This window comes from Syngnathus floridae, chromosome 11, assembly GCF_059516105.1.
Source record: "Syngnathus floridae isolate MCC-2025c chromosome 11, RoL_Sflo_1.0, whole genome shotgun sequence".
Lineage (NCBI taxonomy): Eukaryota > Metazoa > Chordata > Actinopteri > Syngnathiformes > Syngnathidae > Syngnathus > Syngnathus floridae.
In genome coordinates this window covers 11,865,041-11,887,776 of record NC_142423.1, presented here as the reverse complement: position 1 = coordinate 11,887,776, position 22,736 = coordinate 11,865,041, and the positions used below count along the sequence as shown (strand labels likewise).

The 22,736-nt window shown below is 45.8% G+C and overlaps 2 protein-coding genes across 10 annotated transcripts in view; both read left to right on the top strand.

Moving 5' to 3' along the window:
* The first annotated feature begins 1,522 nt into the window (after nucleotides 1-1,522).
* On the top strand, nucleotides 1,523-19,354 carry myh7ba (myosin, heavy chain 7B, cardiac muscle, beta a). Its single transcript, XM_088389811.1, has 48 exons — nucleotides 1,523-1,580; nucleotides 2,168-5,189; nucleotides 5,363-5,550; nucleotides 6,172-6,295; nucleotides 6,369-6,539; nucleotides 6,749-6,896; nucleotides 7,632-7,735; nucleotides 7,823-7,966; nucleotides 8,051-8,207; nucleotides 8,285-8,312; nucleotides 8,504-8,600; nucleotides 9,085-9,108; nucleotides 9,203-9,295; nucleotides 9,367-9,430; nucleotides 9,866-9,964; nucleotides 10,048-10,151; nucleotides 10,208-10,346; nucleotides 10,418-10,536; nucleotides 10,816-10,965; nucleotides 11,043-11,213; nucleotides 11,275-11,454; nucleotides 11,544-11,676; nucleotides 11,747-11,820; nucleotides 12,117-12,204; nucleotides 12,268-12,385; nucleotides 12,742-12,865; nucleotides 12,945-13,081; nucleotides 14,001-14,256; nucleotides 14,352-14,594; nucleotides 14,740-14,916; nucleotides 15,010-15,155; nucleotides 15,229-15,319; nucleotides 15,404-15,793; nucleotides 15,864-15,990; nucleotides 16,079-16,197; nucleotides 16,265-16,461; nucleotides 16,537-16,720; nucleotides 16,793-16,958; nucleotides 17,037-17,161; nucleotides 17,274-17,389; nucleotides 17,467-17,659; nucleotides 17,763-17,966; nucleotides 18,047-18,172; nucleotides 18,239-18,409; nucleotides 18,488-18,592; nucleotides 18,676-18,771; nucleotides 18,921-19,055; nucleotides 19,203-19,354. The coding sequence occupies exons 6-48, from the start codon at nucleotides 6,800-6,802 to the stop codon at nucleotides 19,212-19,214; spliced, it is 5,823 nt and encodes a 1,940-aa protein (XP_088245937.1). The 5' UTR covers nucleotides 1,523-1,580; nucleotides 2,168-5,189; nucleotides 5,363-5,550; nucleotides 6,172-6,295; nucleotides 6,369-6,539; nucleotides 6,749-6,799; the 3' UTR covers nucleotides 19,215-19,354.
* A 981-nt stretch (nucleotides 19,355-20,335) lies between these two features.
* Nucleotides 20,336-22,736, top strand: part of LOC148391108 (uncharacterized) — an 81,797-nt gene continuing 79,396 nt past the window's right edge. For 5 of the 9 annotated variants that reach the window (XM_088389818.1, XM_088389817.1, XM_088389815.1 and 2 more), the window contains exons 1-4: nucleotides 20,500-20,618; nucleotides 20,825-20,922; nucleotides 21,661-21,818; nucleotides 21,900-22,718. In XM_088389818.1, coding sequence (XP_088245944.1) covers nucleotides 20,525-20,618; nucleotides 20,825-20,922; nucleotides 21,661-21,818; nucleotides 21,900-22,668 — 1,119 coding nt within the window. In that variant the 5' untranslated portion in view covers nucleotides 20,500-20,524 and the 3' untranslated portion in view covers nucleotides 22,669-22,718. Of the gene's footprint in view, nucleotides 20,473-20,494; nucleotides 20,730-20,824; nucleotides 20,923-21,660; nucleotides 21,819-21,899; nucleotides 22,719-22,736 lie in introns of those variants that run through there. The other 4 variants (XM_088389823.1, XM_088389821.1, XM_088389822.1 and 1 more) reach the window with 4 other exon arrangements.

Here is a 22,736-nt window from a genome sequence, read left to right as displayed (position 1 = left end):
GTCCTTCCATCACTGGAAGCAGGCACCTTGCAACAGCTGGTTTGAATTATCCGTCGGGTTGGGGGGGTGGATGTGGGGAGTCGGCGTAGGGGAGGTGTGGAGACTCTTGGCGCCAGGATCGGGCCAGCAGGTCAGGGAGGATGACGATTACCAAAATACTAGCAGGCAGCCATGGGCCGGCGGAGAGGGGGTGTTCCTGGCTCACATGGCTCTCAGCTACAGGATGGGCAGGCAGGCAGGCAGGCAGGCAAGTGGCCGAGCGAGCTTGGGGGCTTTTGTGACTGTGAGAGGGACGCTCCTACTTCCACTTCCTATGCGATAGCCCCTTCCTGTCATTGACAAACACAACTATTTCAATCGCTCTTTGTTCAAATCAGCAATATTCCTGTGGTTGGCACATATTGCCATTCGACAAATCTCATCTTTTTATGTATTGAGATCATCAAAGCAGCTCTTTGCTGCGGTTCACTCACTCATAAAAAAAGTCTGGATCGGACCACATGTGAGCGAGACCTTGTGAGGCTTCAGTACATTCGGAGCTAACAGTAGAAGGTGCTGTTTGCCGACATGGAACATTGGTGGCGTGATGAGCGGTCTACAAGATGGCATAGGTGGAGTCATTGGGGAAGTTGACAAACAACGTCCTAAAAGCATCATGATTTCAAGAGGCCACAAAAATACAGAGCTTCATCCCAAAAGGAGTCAAAACCCGCAATCCAAATGTAAAGAGGAAACCACATTCAAAATTGTATAACAATGCAACAGTTGCTGTTATAGGATTTTATGACACAGTTAAGCATTTAAGACCACACCTAAAAAAAAAAAAAAAAAAAAAAAAAAAGCTTTGTCCGGTATTCCTCAATGTGCAACAAAGCGAGAGATGACATTGTGTCTATGTTAAATGATAGTTATCATAGGTTGTGTTGTGAAGACAAAACAATCCAAAAGTTGTTTATCTAATTCTCACGACTCTTTCCGAGCCTCCAGCTGCCCAAAGTCATTGATGAGTAACTATGACTAAACTTCCTGCCATTCATGCTTACCTTCTCAGACATCAGAGTTCAGGATTATTGACCAGAAAAAAATGACACTTGTGACTAAACCAACTATGGTAACAAAGTGGATGGATGACTACTCAATTTGGTATAAGGTTCAATGCTAAATTACACTTTTCAATAGTGGCAGTATTTTGAATTATCATATGTATTCTTCAGAGTGTATCTCTTCAACACATAGAACATTGGAGTTCCAACTTCTCATTTCTTTGCTGCAGGCCCTTTAAGAATGTCTTCTCTGCTCAACTCCACCCCTTCAGAATGCAAACTGACCACAAAATATGAGTGTGGGACATTTTCCCCCCTCTGATTTATGTTCCAAAGGAAGGGGAGACTAACGCGCCCCCTGCTACTCCATCGATGTACTACCACAGTCGTCTTTTGGAGTTTACTGAACCCAATGGAGACCGCAAAGAAACTGACTATGTCGCCCTCTGCTGGCTATAGTGTGACAATGACCAACAAATAAACAAAGACCGGAAGCACGTAGAAGCCAAATGTTTGGTTTCATCGAAGCTTCAAATGGTGAGCTCAGGCAAGGTTGTCTTCTGTTTTATCATGAGTATTCCTGCGTAAATTCATGGGCCAAGTTGAATGCATTTGGTGCGCAAGTCTTGCAAACTTCAGAACCATTTTAGATGGTTAAAGCGTTTTCCCACAAGAGTTATTGCTATAAAAATGGAGCTCAATAGCCTAAATTTCCATTTTACTTATTTTATACGACTTGCGTGTTCAGGTTTCGGTGGTAAAACTTTTCTAACTTCTTGCACAACTGCTGGACGCAGCGAAACAAAAAGTAAAAGTATAAAGTAAGTAAAAGTAAATAATAAAAAAAATCTTATGAGCATCAGGATATTTCTAGTTGTGTGTAGTGACAAGCCACGTCAAAAATTCACTTGCAGGCAATACTTATACAGTAGGTGGCGCTATTGTTTAATAATACATATGTTTTAAAAATCACATTTGATATGGAAATCACCATACGTTGCATTGTTAGATGAAAAGCAACAATTGTCACGGTCAAATGTTTCATCTTTGTTTTGGCTCTCCCCACATGAAGCTTTTCAGTGACCTGACTGCTTCTGTTCACACTCTCTCAACCTGCCAAGCAGCAGTCGACAACAGGCCGCTGACAAATTGGTGTGGTGGGAGGTGACAGGAGCAGTCCAGTTGGGGTAAAGCAGCTGTCCAAGTGTTTGGCCCGTTGCCATGAAGCAGCAGGGGTGAATTCCAATCGGAGTCTTCTGGGACGTCTCCGAGAGGAAAGCATCCCCCAGGACCGTCTTCACCTGCCAGGCTTCTCGCCCCAAGTCCCGCTCAGCATCCCGGGGCCAGACATAGCTTCAGCTTGTTGTCAGGCTGCCTCGGGGGCCCCGGGAGTGAGCCAAGTGGGTATTAGGATTCTCAACCCAACACCAAATTTTAATATAGAAAAAGACTCATTCATATTACCTATCAAGAAAAAGATGGCACAGAGGTTGTTGGTTTGACTCTGCCTTTGTTGGGTGGCGTTAATATTTTTTCTGCATGCTTGCAGCTTTGTCCCACATTCCAGAAACACTCTTGTTAAGTTAATTGAAGACTATAAATGGCCCATAGGCGCGAACCAATGTTGGTCTATTTGTACCCAGTGCGCCATATGCTCAAGGTTAAGTGCTAGCAAATGTATGAATGGATATGCAGGGTTGTTCTGTGCTGATAACCTTTTGTCATTGCACAGCAAAATTCAATGACAATGCTGTTAAAAGTAGTTATTTGTATTTAATTAATGTTATGTCCAAATTTTAATTTTTACTTGTGGGTCCCGCCCCGAAGGTGACTGGCCCTCTGACAATTATAGTTGGTGACCCCTGCAGTTGGTATTTAAAATGTGCCTACCCAATTCTTGTTTTTCGAATTTGGGCAATTTTGTATTAATAATCGCATCATAATTATTTTGGCAGAGGTATTTTTTTCTTGCACCTGTTATAGTAATACTCACAAGACATTTTCATTAAGTGTTATTGAAGGAACGCCTTCAACTTTAATGCCACACTTGTTGCATTTGTTCACACTACCGACTGAAGCGCCGCTATTATTTAACTCCAAGTCCTAACACATGCGCCGCATGTCATTTCTTTCACTTTGTGTTTGAGCAGTTGCCAAGCAGAGCAGGTGGCGCTATGCATGTGCACATGTGTATGAAGGACACATACAAGACCTTGACGCTGCTTGTCCAACCCGAGTAACATGTATGATTGCAGTTTTTTCTAAAAGTCGAGCACGGCCATCTTTGGACACCTACTTGGACTCACCGCACGTTAGTTTAATTCTGAGAGTGAAATTTTGAAATTGGCTGAAAGTTATAGATTCATTTGTGGGACCTCTTAAATGAGGAGGGGGTCACTCACATAAACCGTTTCCCATTTGGTTAAACAATCAAATTCAGAATGTGCACCAGGAAATTAATAATAGCGGTGACAGGTGCTTGAAGTCATGAACTCAAATTGTCCGCTTCTGTTTTAGGAGCTCCATCGTCTTTTGCTGGACACAAGATGGATACAATTCTCTCTCTTAGAGTGCCCAAAGTCGAGTGTGACTGTAAAAGTCTTGGTGATGTATTGACATACTGACATCGACGGTATCTTCTTTTCAACATGAAGGAATCACACAGAGCGGCGCTTAGCCATCAATCCTAAGGCATAACATACGTGTCGTCTTGTTAACCCTTTCAGTTTGTTTTATTGGGCCGATGAGGCTGCGGGGCTTTCACCGGGATCCTGGAGTGCGTCAGATTGTCTGCGGGCCTATGTTTGGATAAGGCAGCATGTCCATTGTCTCTGATGACCCAGCTGGGCCGAGGTATGCCCGCATAGTCCTGAAATAGAAAGACAGCTGAGAGCTGCCACGCATAGTGAGGGCAGGACCGGCCGCGCTCGCCGGGGCCTACGGACTCAGACGACAACGAGCGATGTGGCTATTGTCTGGAGCCACTGGCTAATAGCTACAAGACTGATTAGCTTTTCCGCAGGGGTGGGGCTGGGCTATGCGAGTTGATATCATGAGGCCACAGTCAGTGGGGAAGAATAATTGGGGCTTTAGGGTGCGTTTGTGCCACGCGCCAGCCCGTCTCCAATGTGATGACCCGATGGCTGAGGGCTGAGCCCACAGCGCTGCTGCAATGCATTCTGGTCGGGCGCAAGGCGTTTACAAAAATATCCACCGCCGACGAATGCTTTGATCCAAACGCCACCTCGCCGACCTTTTTATTGTATGAGCTGTTGTGATAGTTGCTTTATTTAGACGCAATGTTTAAAACAGGTTCGCAGCACAAGGTGAAATATGATAAATGGTGAAAGCGTGGCTCGCCGATGAAAAGCGTGGTGGACCAAATTTTGGGACCGGTTGGAAATTCTGAGGATTTTGACGATTTAAAAAGAAAAAAAAATGGTATTCAAACAATAATCAATTATCAATTTAAAAAACGATTAGTTGTCGATGAATCAATTAGCCAAAACGAGTATTCAAATCAATGCAAGGAAAATCAGTTGAGAACAAATGGACTCGTGGCCTGGCTACGCCATATTTTGATCACCATCAAATATATACAAGATCTTTTGAAAGGCAGCAGCAGTTGCTTTCAATTTTACATTTTGGTATTTCACTCGGTGATTAACGACGGCACCTGTGCAGAGGTCCAACACGAAGATCGGGTTGGGCTGCGTCAAGTACGATTAAGCGCTGATGAAAACGACGGCGGCCGTAATTCCCAATCTCTCTCCATCTCGCCGCCTAATCCCGCAGGCATTCGGCTCATGATGATCTAAAACAACTGTCAGCGACGCGCAGAGCAAGTCTCCGCGCCCAAAATGTTGGCTCCTCGCTTGGACATCAGCGACAGGACAGCCGGGCTGATCCCACAATGGAGCTCCAAGCTAACATTTTGGAGCCAAGGCCTTGACTTGAGGTTGTTTTATACAAGAAGGTAATTTAAACCTGCGCAAATGTTCAATCGTGAAAACAGGAGCATTGACGGCCCCGGCCACATGAGTGTAAATGATTTTGAGGAACACTGGGGATGTAAGAAGAGCTCTGACCCGAACAAGTCAGCTGTCGTGGAAGGTTGTGGTCTAGTGGTGCAGAGAGATGGGCTGGGTGAGGGCTGGCACGAGCACTGTAAACACTCCACAACGTGTTTTTTTGTGTGTGTGTGTGTATATATATGTATGTATGTGTGTGTATATATATATATATATATATACACACATATATATATATATATGTATATATATGTGTATATTTATATATTTGTGTGTATGTGTTTACAGACTTATTTAAAGCCAGCAGCTCGGGGGACTTTGGGATTCATCTCCTCCTTGTGTGTTATCAGCATGGCAGCATTTCAAACGCAGCAGCGAGTGACATAGTACAAAAAGCAGCCCGGGCCACTCTGAAGAGGCTCGCCTCCCAGAATAGCTCGAGCCAGGCCAGCTCTATCTCACTGATGCCCGACAAGGTTTGAGCCATCGCACCGACACCTTGTAGTCTGCCGCCGCAACAGATAACGCCATCCGCAAAGATGGCCGCCACCGGCTTCCGAGGCTCGCTTCACTTGGATGATGGCTCGTCAATGTTTGGTTTCGCCGCATATGATTTTTTTTGCAAGTATTAGGCCGCAGTGGCTAGTCGATGTCCCGCCGAGGAATTCCGGACTCTGGCTTTGTCTATTCTGAGAACCCGTGCGCTTGTGAACCGCCCCCACCGTATTATGCTCTAACCCTTCAACTTGCTTTCAAGGTCAGATTAGGCAGAGCTAGGGTGCGCTTGTGACAAAATGACCCCATAAAACAGAAGACGTCAAGCGAGGGCCAAACATCAAAGTTTGAGGAAAGTCACATTGTCAATTTCTTGCACCACACCATCATTCTCTCTATTAATAAAAAGCTGCGTATTTATAGTAACTTGTTTAATACCCCACGGCTCCCAAAATAATCCTATAAAGTTGCATCCTCGCAAGGGCCAAAATACAATCGCAAACATCCCAAACAACTTAAACAATCCAAGAGCGTTTTGAATGCTGATTGCTTTGAACTGATGAAAATACAAGCACTCATTTGTTCTTGCTTTTTTGCCACAGGCCTTCATTTCTTCATTTCTCGCTCAGCCTGGCAACGACGCAGCCTCAAACACTAAACTTGCGTCAAACGTTAAAAATGAAGTATTCTCGTCTGTGGCCACGGCGTGTGGAGTGCACGAAATAAGTCAGTGACCAAAATAGCCCGCTTGGATTTAGCGCAATGACAAAAACGTTGCTTTCCTTTTGTGTCAATTGAGACTGGCGCTCAGCACCAATGGGCGCTGGAGGAGGCGGCATAAACTAATGAGGGACAAATGTCCACTGCCCGTGACCTTGACGACACGCTATAAAGTGGGCCGCTCACTTCTCACCCTGCTGTTATTTCCTCGTGTGCGTCTCTGCAAGTCACCGGACAGCTCTTTGCCTAGGTGGGTTGCATCTTTTATTCTTTTTTTTTTTTAACACATGCCTCTTTAATGCACCCGTCAACTTTTCTCCACTTTAATTCCCTGCATCTTAATTCAACAGTTTAGGACGCAGTTGTGTTTTCGTGTCTTTAGTTTTACGCAGCTGTGTTTTCTTTCTTGTTAATCCTCTAAAAAGATTGATGCCATGATTTGTTTTGTTTTGCTCCAAGGAAACACACGTCGTCTGCCTGACTGGGCCTGGCTGTTGGGAAGGTGGAACCATGTCCCGTTTTGACTTGAGAGAGTTCGGGGAAGCGGCGCCCTTTTTGCGCAAGTCGGAGTTGGAGCAACTCACGGCGCAAACGATCGCTTTTGACGGTAGGCCTCCTCCCGCAATATGAAACCGCAAACAAATGCGACTGTGAGCCACTTTTAGCTTTATATACATACATATATTTGTGGATAGATATAGATATTTGTGGATATATATTTTTTTTGTATATATGTGTATATACACACACACACACAACTATGATAGTGTCAGAAAAACGTTTTTTTTTTTAATTACTAGTGGACCAAAGACAAATTAAATGTTACAATTGTATCTTCATTTTAACACATGAGAAAATAAAAATGCTTAGCTGTCACATCGTAGTAACAAAGAGATAATATATAAAAAATATAATCTAATGATATGATACAATTTAAAATCTAAATTCAAGAGAGCTATCTAAGATTAAGGAGGAGTTAGAATTGAATTATCACATATATATCCGGTATTAGAATACCTTTACCCTTCAGTTATCACAGTGTATTAAGGCTCTATATTTTAGTACCCTGTGAACAATACAACTTGTATTTTTTTTTAACCTAAATCGGTCATTTTAATTACAAAAACATTAAAATGTAAATCAATGACATTTATGGGAAAAAAACCAAATGTCAAAACATATAAAACAAATTGTTTTGATTTATATTTTTAATATGGGGTTGAAAAAGGTAACTCTTTCTTTGTTGTGAAATGTAACAAAGCCAAATTTCCAAAACTTGCTCATGATAAAAAGTTGTCCTTTTTTAAATTAAATAAATGAATGTGGTCTTGGCGCTCTCCAGGTAAGAAGCGAGCATGGGTCCCCGATGAGAAAGAGGCGTACATTGAAATTGAGATCAAGGAGCTCAGTGGGGACAAAGTCATTTGTCAGACCAAAAATGGAAAGGTGAGCTGCAAACATGCAAAATGTCATCTTTGTTACCAAAGGGCATCTCTCCATCCACCTCGAAATGTCCCCTTGTCTCCTGCACAGACTCTGACTGTGAAGGACAGCGACATCCAGCAGATGAACCCTCCCAAGTACGACATGATAGAAGACATGGCCATGTTGACGCATCTCAACGAAGCCTCGGTCCTCTACAACATGCGTAGACGCTACTCGGCTTGGATGATCTACGTGAGTGTAGCTGACCTCCGCTGGGACCTTGGCTGACCTTTTGTTAGCTTGGTTAGCCGTTAATCATGCGTATGTCACCTTTAGACCTACTCGGGCCTCTTCTGCGTCACGGTGAACCCGTACAAATGGCTGCCGGTCTACACGCCGCCCGTGGTCGCCGCCTACAAGGGCAAACGGCGCTCGGAGGCGCCCCCGCACATCTACTCCATCGCGGACAATGCCTACAATGACATGCTGCGCAGTAAGAGTCTCACACGCACGCAAAACTTGACATACAAGATGGTACACAAAAGTTAACGAGTATTCTCGTTCTTTCAGATCGGGAAAACCAGTCCATGTTGATCACGTAAGTCCTTTCTTCCTTCATTCACCCGGACAAACAAATCACATAAGTGTCACAGATTTGGCAAGCATTTTTGAAAGAGATAAGTGTCCACAAAGGTTTTTCCTTTAAGGTTTTTTCAGTTTTTCTTGTAACATTAGGTGTGTTTTTATTTTGCTTCACTTTTCTTCACCTGTTATTTTTCACACTCCTAGCGGAGAATCCGGTGCTGGCAAAACTGTCAACACGAAACGTGTCATTCAGTATTTTGCCATTGTGGCAGCTCTTGGGGATACCTCTGCTAAGAAAGCAGTAAGGCAAACGTGGAAACCCGACTTTTTTCCTCTCCTCCCTTTTTCAATCCTTTTTGTTTTGGTTTTTGGGCTGACTTTTATTTTCCTCTTCCTTTTTGTATTTTTTTTTCCCCCATAGCAGGAATCCTTTATTGTATTGCCATACATTTTCATTCCCCAGAAGTGCATCATCATGTTTTCACCCTCATGTGCTTTGCAGCCCCTTTGCGATCCTCTCTTATTGTATTTTGAATCATTTTTCTTTCCCTCTCCTTTTTGTTTTGATCCAAATATTTTCTTGGATTTTGATTTTTCTGCTGACTGATTTTCCCCCCCACACTTCATCATATAAAACGTGGAGGTGCTGTTTTTTTTTTTTTTTTTTTTGACATTTGCTTTTAACCACCAGCTTCATGTTGTTCCCTGTTGTGAAAGTCTCATGAAGTCATCATCGACACGATGACACTCTCACACTTTTTCTTGTTGACTTTTTCCACTTGCAGCAAGGTCCTGCCACTAAGACGGGGGTGAGTGACAGCAGCACCGAGTCTCATTATAAACAAATCAGTCCGTGCTGCATCACGGTGTCTGATTTACTGCAATTGGACCTCTCCCTCTCAGGGCACTCTGGAGGATCAGATCATCGAAGCCAACCCTGCCATGGAGGCGTTTGGGAATGCCAAAACATTGAGGAATGACAACTCATCCCGTTTTGTGAGTATTTGAGAAATGCCCTGGCTCCAAGCCGAGCCATTTGAAAGACGCAGCTCCTTTTTCCCCCACAGGGAAAGTTCATCAGGATCCACTTTGGGCCCACTGGCAAACTGGCTTCTTCTGACATTGATATATGTGAGTTGGCCGGCTCACCTTAAGCAGGTTGTGCTATGTTTATCGTTTCCATTTGTTTGTTTGCATACCGCGAGGCATGGCCGATGACTGCTTTGATGGAGACGAGAGTAAACAAGCCGCTCCCTTTAATTAATTGCCTCCAATTACCGCTAACACCCTCCTCAGTGAGGAGAAAGGGGAGGGGTGTGCAGTTATCTCGAAAGAGGTGCAAGACGAAAGCGAAACTCGGATGCCTTTTTGTTCTGACGTGTTCATTATCCTAAAAAGGTTCCTTCTGGTCCAGGAGTCCAAAATGCCGAATTCATTATCCCCATTTTAGTTGACAGTGTGACTTGAACCTTCAACAGTCTGGTCCCCAAACATTTACACAGCAACTCAATAGCAGGGATCTGTTATTCTACTATCTCATTTCATCTCTTTCTCTTTGCTCCTCAGATCTTCTGGAAAAATCCAGAGTGATTTTCCAGCAGCCGGGTGAAAGGAGCTACCACATTTACTACCAGATCATGTCGCAGAAGAAACCAGAACTATTAGGTGGGAGGGGGTTCATTGTTCTCTTTAGATGTTTCATTTCTTTGTCAAGACATGATTTGTGATTCTCAACTCTTTTGTCGCAGACATGCTGCTGGTGTCCTCCAACCCGTACGACTATCACTTCTGCTCGCAGGGGGTGACCACTGTGGAGAACTTGGATGATGGGCTGGAGCTGATGGGCACCGACGTAAGCGATTATATCATATTGTTGGGCTTCGTCAAATAACCGAATGACCTCCGCAGCACGCCATGGACATCCTGGGCTTCTTGCCAGAAGAGAAGTATGGCTGCTATAAAATAGTGGGCGCTATCATGCACTTCGGCAACATGAAGTTCAAGCAAAAGCAGCGAGAGGAGCAGGCAGAGGCGGACGGCACTGAAAGTAAAATCTCACAAATGTGACCAAAAAAGCATAAAAACAAATGTGTAATTGTTTTTTTTTTTTTTGGCAAGGTGCCGACAAGGCCTCGTACCTGATGGGGGTCAGTTCAGCTGACCTCATTAAAGGCCTCCTCCACCCAAGGGTGAAAGTGGGCAATGAATATGTGGTCAAGGGACAAAATGTGGAGCAGGTAAGGCTACCCACCACAGCAGATGTGCTTTGGACTCAAAACCGGGTTTAGAATTATAGTTTGGGATTTTTCCACTCTAATTTTGCCAGGACTTTTCATTTTTAATTTGAATTATTTTTTTAGAGTCGATGTTTGTTTTTCAAAAATACTCTACGGTAGTTTTTATTAGTTTTAGTATCAGTTTAACGGGCAACTCTGCAGCCACTCAATTCAGATATGTAAGAAACTTGAGCTGTAAATGACAGCTGCGTGTCCGATATTTGTCCATGTGTTGTGTAGGTTAACTATGCCGTAGGCGCTCTGGCCAAAGCGACATACGACCGCATGTTCAAATGGCTGGTGATCCGGATAAACCGGACCCTCTACACCTCACTGCCCCGCCAGTTCTTCATTGGGGTGCTGGACATTGCTGGTTTTGAGATCTTTGAAGTAAGTTGACTTTAGGAAAATCCTTTTTGTCTGATCAGTCCACCGAATAAATGTTTTGTTTTTAATGTTCATCGCAGCTCAACAGCTTCGAGCAGCTATGCATCAACTTCACCAACGAGAAACTGCAACAGTTTTTCAACCACCACATGTTCATCCTTGAGCAAGAAGAGTACAAGCGGGAGGGCATCGAATGGACCTTCATCGACTTCGGCCTGGACCTTCAAGCGTGTATCGATCTCATCGAGAAGGTAGAAAAGACATCTTCGTGTCAAACGAGTCAGTTTTTTTTTAACTGTTGTTGTCCCGCAGCCTCTCGGCATCATGTCCATCCTTGAAGAGGAGTGCATGTTCCCCAAAGCCACAGACATCAGCTTTAAAGCCAAGTTGTTTGATAACCACATTGGCAAGTCTCCAAATTTCCAAAAGCCACGTCCGGACAAGAAGCGCAAGTATGAAGCCCACTTCGAGCTCGTGCACTACGCAGGGGTCGTAAGTACCTCCTCCTCACGCACCGTTTTATTCTTCTCATTAAATCACTGTGTGTACTTAAACATTTGCAAATGTGATGCGTTTCACAGGTGCCGTATAACATCTTCGGCTGGCTGGACAAAAACAAAGACCCACTGAATGAGACAGTGGTGGGCGTTTTCCAGAAGTCCGCAAACAAGCTGCTGGCTTCTCTGTACGAGAACTACGTCAGCTCAGACTCAGGTAGGACATCAGATGACTTCAAATAATGGCGAGCAAAGTCATCAGTGGACTAACGTTCGCTGGATTGCAGAGCCAGTGAGAACTGGGACCAAAGAGAGGAGGAAGAAGGGAGCCTCATTCCAGACGGTGTCTCAGCTGCACAAGGTGAGCTGTCCCATCGTTACAAAATATTTCCGGTATGGGCATCAGAGGAATTCCGGGATGGAGGCAGTTAAGACTTGCAGTGATGTTTAGGGCAATGATCACATGAACATCACTTTAAGTCTGTGCTGGCTCCTCCTTCATTTCATCGCTGACCAAGTGCTGCAGGTGCTAGGTGGGATAACATTGGCTTTTTGTTTTTCTGCTTTTTAAAAAATATTGTGTGTGTGTGTATAAACTGCCAGATAATTTCATGAAGGCAATTTGCAATGCTGATTTTTTTATTTTTTTATTTCCAGGAAAATCTGAACAAGCTGATGACAAATCTGCGCAGCACGCAGCCTCACTTTGTGCGCTGCATCATCCCCAATGAGACCAAGACTCCCGGTAAATAACAGCTCAAATATTCAATCCACGTGGGTCGGGCTCACATTTTTGGATCCTGTGCAGGCGTCATGGACCCGTTCCTGGTGCTGCACCAGCTTCGCTGCAACGGGGTGCTGGAGGGCATTAGGATCTGCAGAAAGGGCTTTCCCAATCGCATTCTCTATGGAGAGTTCAAACAACGGTATGTCTGAGCAGGCACATATGGACAAACAAGCATATACACATCATGAATCAACAATTTCATTTTCCAGTTATAAAAGTAACTGAAGTTATCCTGCTTAATATAATATTTGAACTCATTTCGTTTTGGTTTTGCCATGTCCGTACAGAAGAAGGAAGGTCAAACAATCGTTTGAGAATTGTTTACTTTATTATGTAAGAATTTCCTTTTTTTTTTTTTTTAAGTCTCTCACTCAACAAATATTCCATCTGTTAAAAGAAAACTACAACTAATAAAAAACAAATTTTCCAAAAACTAACAACCTTGAACATACACAGGGGGATATGATGTAATTCTTTTTTGTTGTATTCCTACAGCTACCGTATCCTAAACCCACAAGCCATCCCAGATGACAAGTTTGTAGACAGCAAGAAAGGTTCCGAGAATTTGCTAGCCTCCTTGGACATCGACCATAACCAATATCGATTTGGCCACACAAAGGTAGATTGCCCCTTCTTGAATGGTGTGACGTCCTCAAGTTGTTTACTTTTTCCATTTATAATTATTCTCTGGTCTCCAGGTCTTCTTCAAGGCCGGCCTGCTCGGCCATCTGGAGGAAATGAGGGATGAGCGTTTGGCCAAGATTCTGACGCTGCTGCAGGCGGTTGCTCGAGGCACGATCATGAGGATGTATTTGAGGCTTATGAATCAAAGGAGGTAAAAAAAAAAAAGACTGAGCCTTTTATGGTTGCCAGGCACACACGTGTGCGGCCCTTCTGTTCATAGCGGCCTACACGGGCACCCTCAGGTCTGCGGCCATTCTCTCCATTAGCTGTGAGTGAAGCAAACAATGCTGACGGTGCCCTCTGAGCCACATGGCGACATGTGTCAAGCGGCAGCTGCTCAGGGCCTCCCTAAAAATACAACCCTTCTTGGATGCCCGATGGCCCCTGGCCCCTTTTGTCCACGGCGCCTGAGCTTCCAAGCGAAGGCATTGATGGGATGCGTGGCGGGTGACAGAGGATTAAAGCCTGCCGCCGGGCGGAAGGTTTCGGTTGCTAAAAAAACACAGACGCTCACCTTTGAGGGGCACCCGATGTGGAGTTATGGCAAAAATGCAATCAGCCCCCCCACCCTCACCCGGGAGCACGCGCACACCCACTAAAATTCACCCTCTAAACACTGACGGCCAGTCCTTGAGCTGTGGGTTGTGGCTCCATATTTAGGTCTGTGAGAAGCCATCCTGCAGAGACTAAATCAATCCACTAACCCACTTGGGTCGCTCATGAAACATCAAAAGCGGCGTCCCGGCGTATCGGTTCGCACCGTCGCATCCCGCCGTGTGTGATTAGAGCGCCTAAGCATCAAGGGCAAGTCACTAAATAAAGAAATGAGTACACAACTCTAGAATTACACTTTTGAATCTTCTTCCATAAGATCGACATCACTGGTGACATTTCAGTGCTATATGGATAGTCGCAAAGTACAATTTTTTCTTTTATTGACTATCGATTTTAAATCCCCAATATGTTTCCAATACAGCTTTTAATAGTGTGGAACGTGTATTTTTAATTATTACAATGGTCTTTTTACATACGAACAACACCAATTCTATTTGTCTTTTTTCTGTCGGTAGGGAGGCCCTGATGATTATCCAGTGGAACATTCGGGCTTTCAACACAGTGAAGCACTGGCCTTGGATGAAGCTCTTCTTCAAGATCAAGCCCCTCCTGAAGAGTGCCGCCACAGAGAAGGAGCTGGCCAATCTGAAGGTGGAGATGGTGCAGCTCAAGGAGGCCTTGGACAAATCCGACATCAAACGCAAAGATCTGGAGGAGCGGCAGGTCAGCCTGATCCAAGAGAAGAACGACCTCTCCCTACAGCTGCAGGCAGTACGTGTTGATTCCTAACTTATTCACACATTCTGCTTTTAGAGCGGTAATGTCATGGAGCGCATGCTTCTTTTTCTCCTCGGTCTGACCAACAGGAGCAAGACAATCTCTCAGATGCCGAGGACCGCTGCGACCTGCTCATCAAAACAAAGATACAGCTGGAAGCCAAAGTCAAAGAACTCCTGGAGAGGCTGGAGGATGAGGAGGAGACCAACTCTAATCTGCTGGCCAAGAAGCGAAAGCTGGAGGACGAGTGTGGCGAGCTGAAGAAAGACATCGACGACCTGGAGCTGACCCTGGCCAAAGTGGAAAAGGAGAAACACGCCCTTGAGAACAAGGTGAACTGGCTGCTAACAGGGCACAGGAAAGATCCGTCTATATTGTTCCTCTGCTAATTGTCGCCGTTAGCAACAGGGGGCGGAAAATAATATGGTGGCTTTAGTTTCACCCCAAAACTATGCCCTTCTGGTCTTTCCATTCCAGGTGAAGAACCTTGTTGAGGAAATGTCTGCTTTAGATGAAACCATATTGAAGCTGACCAAGGAGAAGAAGGCTCTCCAAGAGGCCCACCAGCAGACTCTGGATGACCTACAGGCGGAAGAGGACAAGGTCAACACTCTGACCAAAGCTAAATCCAAGCTGGAGCAACAAGTGGATGATGTAAGTCACATGTGCAACACTGGCTAATTGAAGCTATCATGTATTGCAAGAGCCTCGAGTCTGGATAAGTTTAGCAATCCTTGTGTAAACTAGCTGGAGGGCTCCCTGGAACAAGAGAAGAAGCTGCGTCTGGATATGGAACGGAACAAACGCAAACTGGAAGGAGATCTGAAACTTTCTTTGGAATCTGTTATGGATCTTGAGAATGACAAGCAGCAGATGGAAGAGCGGCTCAAAAAGTAAGTCTGATTGAAATAGTCACAAAAACACCTCGACGTATTGCGTTTTACAGTGATGGTCATTGTCTACCAGGAAAGATTTTGAAATGAATGAGATGAGCTCAAAATTATCAGATGAGCAGTTGTTGGTCATCCAGCTCCAGAAGAAAATCAAGGAGTTGCTGGTAAGCAATGATGTCTCACGGAGCAATGCAGATCTTTGTTGTCAGGTAAAAAAAAAAGCCAAAAAACAACCCCATGTGGTCCAGGCTCGCACGGAGGAGCTGGAGGAGGAGCTGGAGGCCGACCGAGCTTGCAGGGCCAAAGTGGAGAAGCAGCGTGGCGACGTGGCTCGCGAGCTGGAGGAGCTGAGCGAGCGCCTGGAGGAGGCCGGCGGGGCCACGTCGGTCCAGATCGAGATCAACAAAAAGAGAGAAGCTGACTTCCTCAAGTTGCGGCGGGACCTGGAGGAAGCCCTGCTGCACCACGAGACCACCACAGCCTCCTTGAGGAAGAAGCAAGCCGACACGGTGGCTGAGCTGAGCGAGCAGATCGACAGCTTGCAGCGAGTCAAGCAGAAGTTGGAGAAAGAAAGGAGCGAGGCCAAGATGGAGGCCGACGACTTGGCGTCCACTGTGGAGCAGCTCTCCAAAGGCAAAGTGGGTAGAAACCGAGTGAACGGAGTACCACACTCAGATAGGAATGCTAATGGTGGCCTTTGACCTGCAGGCTACCGCGGAGAAGACGTGTCGTCTGTTTGAAGATCAACTGAGCGAGGCCAAAGCCAAATTGGAGGAGCTTCAGAGGCAGCTCAATGACAGCACCTCTCTCAAGGCCCGTGCTCAGGCTGAGAGCGGTAAGGAACATGACCGTTGCAGCTCAACAACTTCAAGTCCGTCCATTTCAAAGACCCTTTCGTATCTCTTGTACCTGGACCTACACAGCCGAGCTGGGCAGGAAGGTGGAGGAGCGTGATTCCACAGTCTCCCAACTTCAACGTGCAAAGGCCACCTTTGGTCAAAACGTTGAGGATCTCAAGAAGCAGCTGGAGGAGGAGTCTAAGGTCCGTTATTGTTCACTACGGTGTTTATTTACTGCTTCCACCGTGACATCGGGATCTCTCTCTGCAGGCTAAGAACGCCTTGGCGCATGCCCTTCAGTCATCTCGCCACGACTGCGATCTCCTAAGAGAGCAATACGACGAGGACCAGGAGGCCAAGGCTGAGATGCAGAGAGCATTGTCCAAGGCCAACGCTGAGGTGGCACAGTGGAGGACAAAGTATGAAACTGACGCCATTCAGAGGACGGAAGAACTGGAGGAAGCCAAGTCAGTGTCAAACTTTTGAGAAGATGTACGTACGCATGACTTTGCCAATGAAATCATTGACTTGTCTGCTATCAGGAAGAAGCTAGTAACACGTCTGCAGGAGGCTGAGGAGTCGATGGAGACCGCCAATGCCAAGTGCTCCTCTCTGGAAAAGACCAAGCATCGACTCCAGACAGAGATTGAAGACCTGATGATCGACTTGGAGCGTTCCAACGCTGCAGCTGCCGCCCTGGACAAGAAGCAAAGACATTTTGACAAGGTAAGTGACTCGACAGATTGACGATTCACGCAGCTCCACATGGATTAAAATGTCACCTCGTTTCTTGACCAGGTGCTGGCTGAGTGGAAACAGAAGTATGAGGAGTGCCAGACTGAGCTGGAAGGTTCTCAGAAGGAGTCCCGTAGCCTAAGCACAGAGCTCTTCAAACTTAAGAACTCCTACGAGGAGACCTTGGACCATCTGGAGACCATCAAGCGAGAGAACAAGAACCTGCAGGGTTAGCGGGCCATGCGGCAGTACCGCTCGTCTTTTTCGTACGCATCTGGAAGGTCACACTTTCTTTTCTGCCAACTAGAGGAGATTTCTGACCTGACCGATCAAATCAGCCAGGGAACGAAGACCATCCAAGAGCTGGAGAAGATCAAGAAGGGTCTGGACATGGAGAAAAGTGAGATTCAAGCTGCACTGGAAGAAGCGGAGGTACATTTGTGGCTGGGTTCATGATATTGATGATGTAGAATTGGACACAAAATTCACGTAGACAGACGCTGGTGCCTAATTGGACGTGTGCTCATGTGTGTTTGTGTCTCAGGGCGCGCTTGAGCACGAAGAAAGCAAAACCTTGAGGATCCAGCTGGAGCTGAACCAGATGAAGGCTGACATTGACAGGAAGTTGGCCGAAAAGGATGAAGAACTCGACAATCTCCGGTAAGTTCTACTTATGGTGGTCAGTTTGAGAATTAGTTTTGCCGTGATGTCACCCGTACTTCCTTGTTCCTTCTCAGCCGTAACCACCAGAGAGCACTGGAGTCCATTCAGGCCACCTTGGATGCTGAGGCCAGGGCTCGCAGCGAGGCGGTGCGCCTGAGGAAAAAGATGGAAGGAGACCTGAATGAGATGGAGGTGCAGCTGAACCACGCCAACAGGCAGGCCGCTGAGTCCCAGAAACTCTTGAGAACCGTGCAGGTTCAGTTTAAGGTAACAACTGACACCAAAGTCAAGAGACAAACAACTGTGACTGACATGCATTTAATTGAGAAGATAATCAAGTTGTAGACCAATGATCTTCAACTTCTGTCAGGACGTCCAAATAGAGCTGGATGACACCGTTCACAAGAACGAGGAGTTGAAGGAGCAGGTGGCCATGACGGAGCGGCGCAACAACTTGCTGGCCGCCGAGTTGGAAGAGTTCAGGGTTCTACTGGAGCAGAACGACCGGGCCCGCAAGCTGGCCGAGAATGAGCTGCTCGAAGCCAGTGAGAGAGTCAGCCTGCTGCACTCACAGGTGCCAAACTGTTAGGCATGACCATCGTATTACAGAAACACTTTTCCTTTTTGACACGATGGCTTCTTGTTTTGCTCCAGAACACAGGGCTGATCAACCAAAAGAAGAAGCTGGAGAGTGATCTCTCAATGCTCTCAGGCGAGGTGGATGATGCTGTGCAGGAATGTCGCAATGCAGAGGAAAAGGCCAAGAAGGCCATCACCGATGTAAGCCACGCCACACCCTGTACAAAGATGGACGTCGAGCTCCTTTAACTGTGTGTGTATTTGTAGGCAGCCATGATGGCGGAGGAGCTGAAGAAGGAGCAAGACACCAGCGCTCATCTGGAGAGGATGAAGAAAAACATGGATCAGACCATCAAGGACCTCCAGATGCGTCTGGATGAGGCTGAGCAGATCGCCCTCAAGGGCGGCAAGAAGCAGGTCCAGAAGCTGGAGGCTCGGGTGAGAGCTCTCATTGGTTTTCCAATGAAGGCCATCTCCCAAAGTCAGCGAGGCTGAGTGTCCTTCTTTGTTAATCAGGTGAGAGAACTTGAAAGTGAACTAGAGATAGAGCAAAAGAAGAACCAAGAGCAACAGAAGACAGTGCGCAAATACGAGAGAAGAGTCAAAGAGCTTTGCTATCAGGTAAACGTCAGTGCTGGCAGCATGTGACTTTGCAGTCCAAATACAGTACGTAATCTCAAGTCTCCAAATGTCTTTGGGGGAAGGCTGAGGAGGACAAGAAGAGTCTCATCCGCCTGCAAGACCTCATTGACAAACTGCAGATGAAAGTAAAGAGTTACAAGAGAGTGGCAGAGGAAGCGGTGAGTTGATGAGGAAGCACAATGAAAAACATTTAAAAGTAAGTAATTGAAAGTTTAAACCACTAGGTAGGCTCCATATTCTCGATACAGACAATTCGAATGTTCCCAACGTGTTCTCAAATGTTCCTCCTGTGTTTTCCCGTGTTCAGGAGGAGCAGGCCAACAACAACATGTCCAAGTTCAGGAAGCTGCAGCACGAGCTGGACGATGCGGAGGAGAGGGCCGACATCGCTGAAACTCAAGTCAACAAGCTGCGCGTTCGCACACGCGACCAAGGTGGAAAGGTTGGTAGAGCTTGTCAGTTCGGTTTCCAACATGCTGCTGAAGGACAAATCAAATCAAATCAACAAAGCTTGTCATAATTTTTTAGTAAAAAACATGTAATGATGATAACATACGTAGGTACAATAAAACCAACTTTTGTGTTTTAGCTTCCCGAGTGACGATGAGGCCACGTGAACGTCTCACGGACAAGCAGCTACAACAGCTCAAATGAACCGTGTACACTACTGGCAGACAAATAAACATGTCAAAAACTTGTGTCAATATTGATATGTACACAAACCAATAAATGGGCAATGAAGATCAAAACAGTGAGTGAGTGAGTGAGTGAGTGAGTGAGTGAGTGAGTGAGTGAGTGAGTGAGTGAGTGAGTGAGTGAGTGAGTGAGTGAGTGAGTGGGTGTGAGTGAGTGAGTGAGTGAGTGAGTTAGGGTTAGGGTTTAGGGTTAGAGTGAGTGAGTGAGTGAGTGAGTAGTTGAGTGTGAGTGAGGGTTAGAGGGAGTGAGTGAGTGAGTGAGTGTAAGTGAGTGAGTGAGTTAGGGTTTGGGGTTAGGGTTAGTGTTAGTGTTAGTGAGTGAATGAGTGAGTTAGTGAGTGAGTGAGTGAGTAGGTGAGTGTGAGTGAGTGAGTTAGGGTTAGGGTTTGAGGTTAGGGTGAGTGAGTGAGTGAGTGTGAGTGAGTGAGTGAGTTAGGGTTAGGGTTAGAGTGAATGAGTGAGTTAGTGAGTGAGTGAGTGAGTAGTTGAGTGTGAGTGAGTGAGTTAGGGTTAGGGTTTGAGATTAGGGTTAGGGTGAGTGAGTGAGTGAGTGAGTTAGGGTTAGGGTTTAGGGTTAGAGTGAGTGAGTGAGTGAGTGAGTAGTTGAGTGTGAGTGAAGGTTAGGGTTAGAGGGAGTGAGTGAGTGAGTGAGTGAGTGATTTTTATTTTTATTTTCATTTTTAAAACGGGCTGCATTGTAGTCAGAGCTTCTTTCGGAGGACCATAATGACTCAACCCAAATAAATGTATGAACACCTATTATTAAATACAGTACAAGTTGTACTGTAAAACATGGAAAACATGTTGGAATGCGGCCCCGAGGACGAGAGCTTGACACCTGTGACCTTTGATCATGATATTTCCCTAATAAAGTGGCCTGTAATGAGGTAGACTTGAAAATGGCGGTGTACCTAATGGAGTGTCCGAGTGATTCCCTCGTTAAGTGCAGGTGCGTGAAATGTTTTAGCTCTTTTTGAACGTGAAAGTGGCTAAAACTCTTCACGCAGGTGCGCTTAACAAGGGTCTCTTGGAAAACATGTTGGAACGCGGCCCCGAGGACTAGAGCTTGACACCAAATAAGAAGAAGCTTCCCAGCTGGACCTTATTAATCAGAGGAAAGATGCACGCCCTCTTGACATCAAAAACATTCAGCAACAGATTGAGGTTAGCGTTGGTTTTCTTTCCAACTGTTTAGGATTACCATTTTGTTTGCTGAATGCAACAAAACTTTTTGACAGGAGTTCCAGAAGAAATTAGCCCTATTCACCCCAGAACAGAAAAGGCTGACAGAGACACTCCAAAGCATGGCGGTGAATAACCTGTCAGGTTGGTGGTAATATTTATTTTGCAAACTGACACAAAAGACATCATAAGAAACACAAAAATGAGTATAGCGTGTAACCCAATGCAACGCTTGACACGTTAGTATTAATTCAAATACATTAAAATATATATCTCCTATAGTATTTGCCTCATAAATACCAGCTTTTTGTGCTGTCTCATCCTATGTTTGTAGTGTCCACCATCTCCAACTTGAAGCTCAATGTCAACCAGAAGCGAGGTGCATGCACAAACCTGAAAACTCAGTTGGAAGCCTTGCAGTCACATGAAATAGTGAGTCAATACGACTGTGTGTATGGGTCACACTGTGTCACGCTTTATGTAACTTAATTCCTCATAGCATTTATTTACTCAACAGCAGATAGTGGATACATTTAGTCTGTTAGTGACATTCGTGCTAGAATGCTAATTGCCAGTAAAGATCCAATCAATACATTTAATGCTTCAAAGCGGCATTGGTTAGTTCACCACATTTGAAATTCATCGGAAAGACGCCTTGTGCTTCAGTGCTGCTGGATTGGTTATCGACCAAGTTCAATTTGTCTCACCCGTTAATGCTTTTATGTCTGAGCGCAAACACAACTTGTCCATGAACTACAAAGTTTGATCATGTTCTCATATACAATTGTGTCCAACTTGCTTCCTCCTTTTTGACCTTATCTTTTGCTACCTTCAAATGTTGTTTGTTTCTTCTGCATCTTCCTCCTGTCCTCTTGTTGCACATCTTCCTTGTAACTTTGCAGCATGTGGGTGCTAACGACGCTTTGCTTGAGGCAGTCGTCTCACCGCTGGCCTGCCTGCGTAATCTCTTCTACCTGCTGAAGGTTTTCATTCTTCTTCTTGTTCTCAACTTTGAATATATTTTATTGGCTGGTGTCATTGGCTATCCCCATTTTTTTATGTTTTGACCCCACCCCCCCTCACTCGTCTAACATGTATTTTTACTTTTACTCCTTTTGCTCAGCCCCTTACTTGTTAGTCCAGTCACCCCCTGTTTTTCATCTACATCAGGAACTAAAAGCGAGCCAGCAAATGCAGCAGGCAGCACTCGAGAACCTACGAAGCATCAAAGAGGACAAAAAGCAAGAGCTGATTCGAAAGAAGCAGGAGCACGAGGAGAGGAGGAAACTAGAAGAAGAGAGGAGGCGGCGGGAGGAGGAAGCTCAAAGGTCTTTTACACGTTTTCACAAGTGAAACGCCATCGAACCTGCTTTACAATTTTCACGTTCGTGTTTTCATCTGTTTTGCAGGCTTATCAAGCTAGAAAAGGAGCGTCAGTGGAAGGAGAAGTTGAGGAGGGATGAAGAGGAGCGCCAAAGAAGACTTCAGGAGGAACGTGAGGCCAAACAAAGGGAGGAGGAGGAGAAAGAAAGGCAGGCTCTCATCCAGGCAGCAAAGTTGGAGGCCGAACGAGAGCTCAGGGCAAAGCAGGAGGAGGAGCGCAAGCGCAGAGAAGAAGAGGAGAGGAAGAAAAGGGAGGAGGAGGAACGCCGGAGGCAAATAGAGAGACGGCGACAGGAGGAAGAGAGGAGAAAACTGGAGGAAGAGAGGAGGCAGTTGGAGGCTGAGAGGAAGAAGCTGGAGGAGTATAAAAGGATGGAGGAAAGGAAAAGGAAAGAAGAGGAGGAGCGACTGAAGCGGGAGGAGGAGAGAAGGAGGCTGGAGGAAGAACGCCTAAGGAAGCAAGAGCAGGAGGCAGAGGAGAGGAGACGGCTTGAAGAAGAACGCAGAAAGGAGATGGAGCGGGTGGAGGAGGAAAGGCGGAGACAGAGGGCAGCCCAGGCAGCCGTCCGAGACTCTGAGGAGAGGAGGAGGTTGGAGGAGGAGGAGCGAAGGAGAAAAGAGCAGCAGGAAGAGGAGAGGCGAAAGAGGGAGGAAGAGAAACGGAAGCTTCAGCACCAACAGGAAGACGATCGGAGGAGGCGTGAGGAGGAACGAAAAAGAGCAGAGGAGGATAGAAAGAGGAAGGTGCAAGAAGAAGAGAAAGGAGCATCAGTCCAGTGGAGGAGGCAAGATTGACATTCAAGAGAAGCTCAACTCTCTGCTTCGAGGACTGGAGGAAAGGAAAGGTAAGTCAATACGACGTG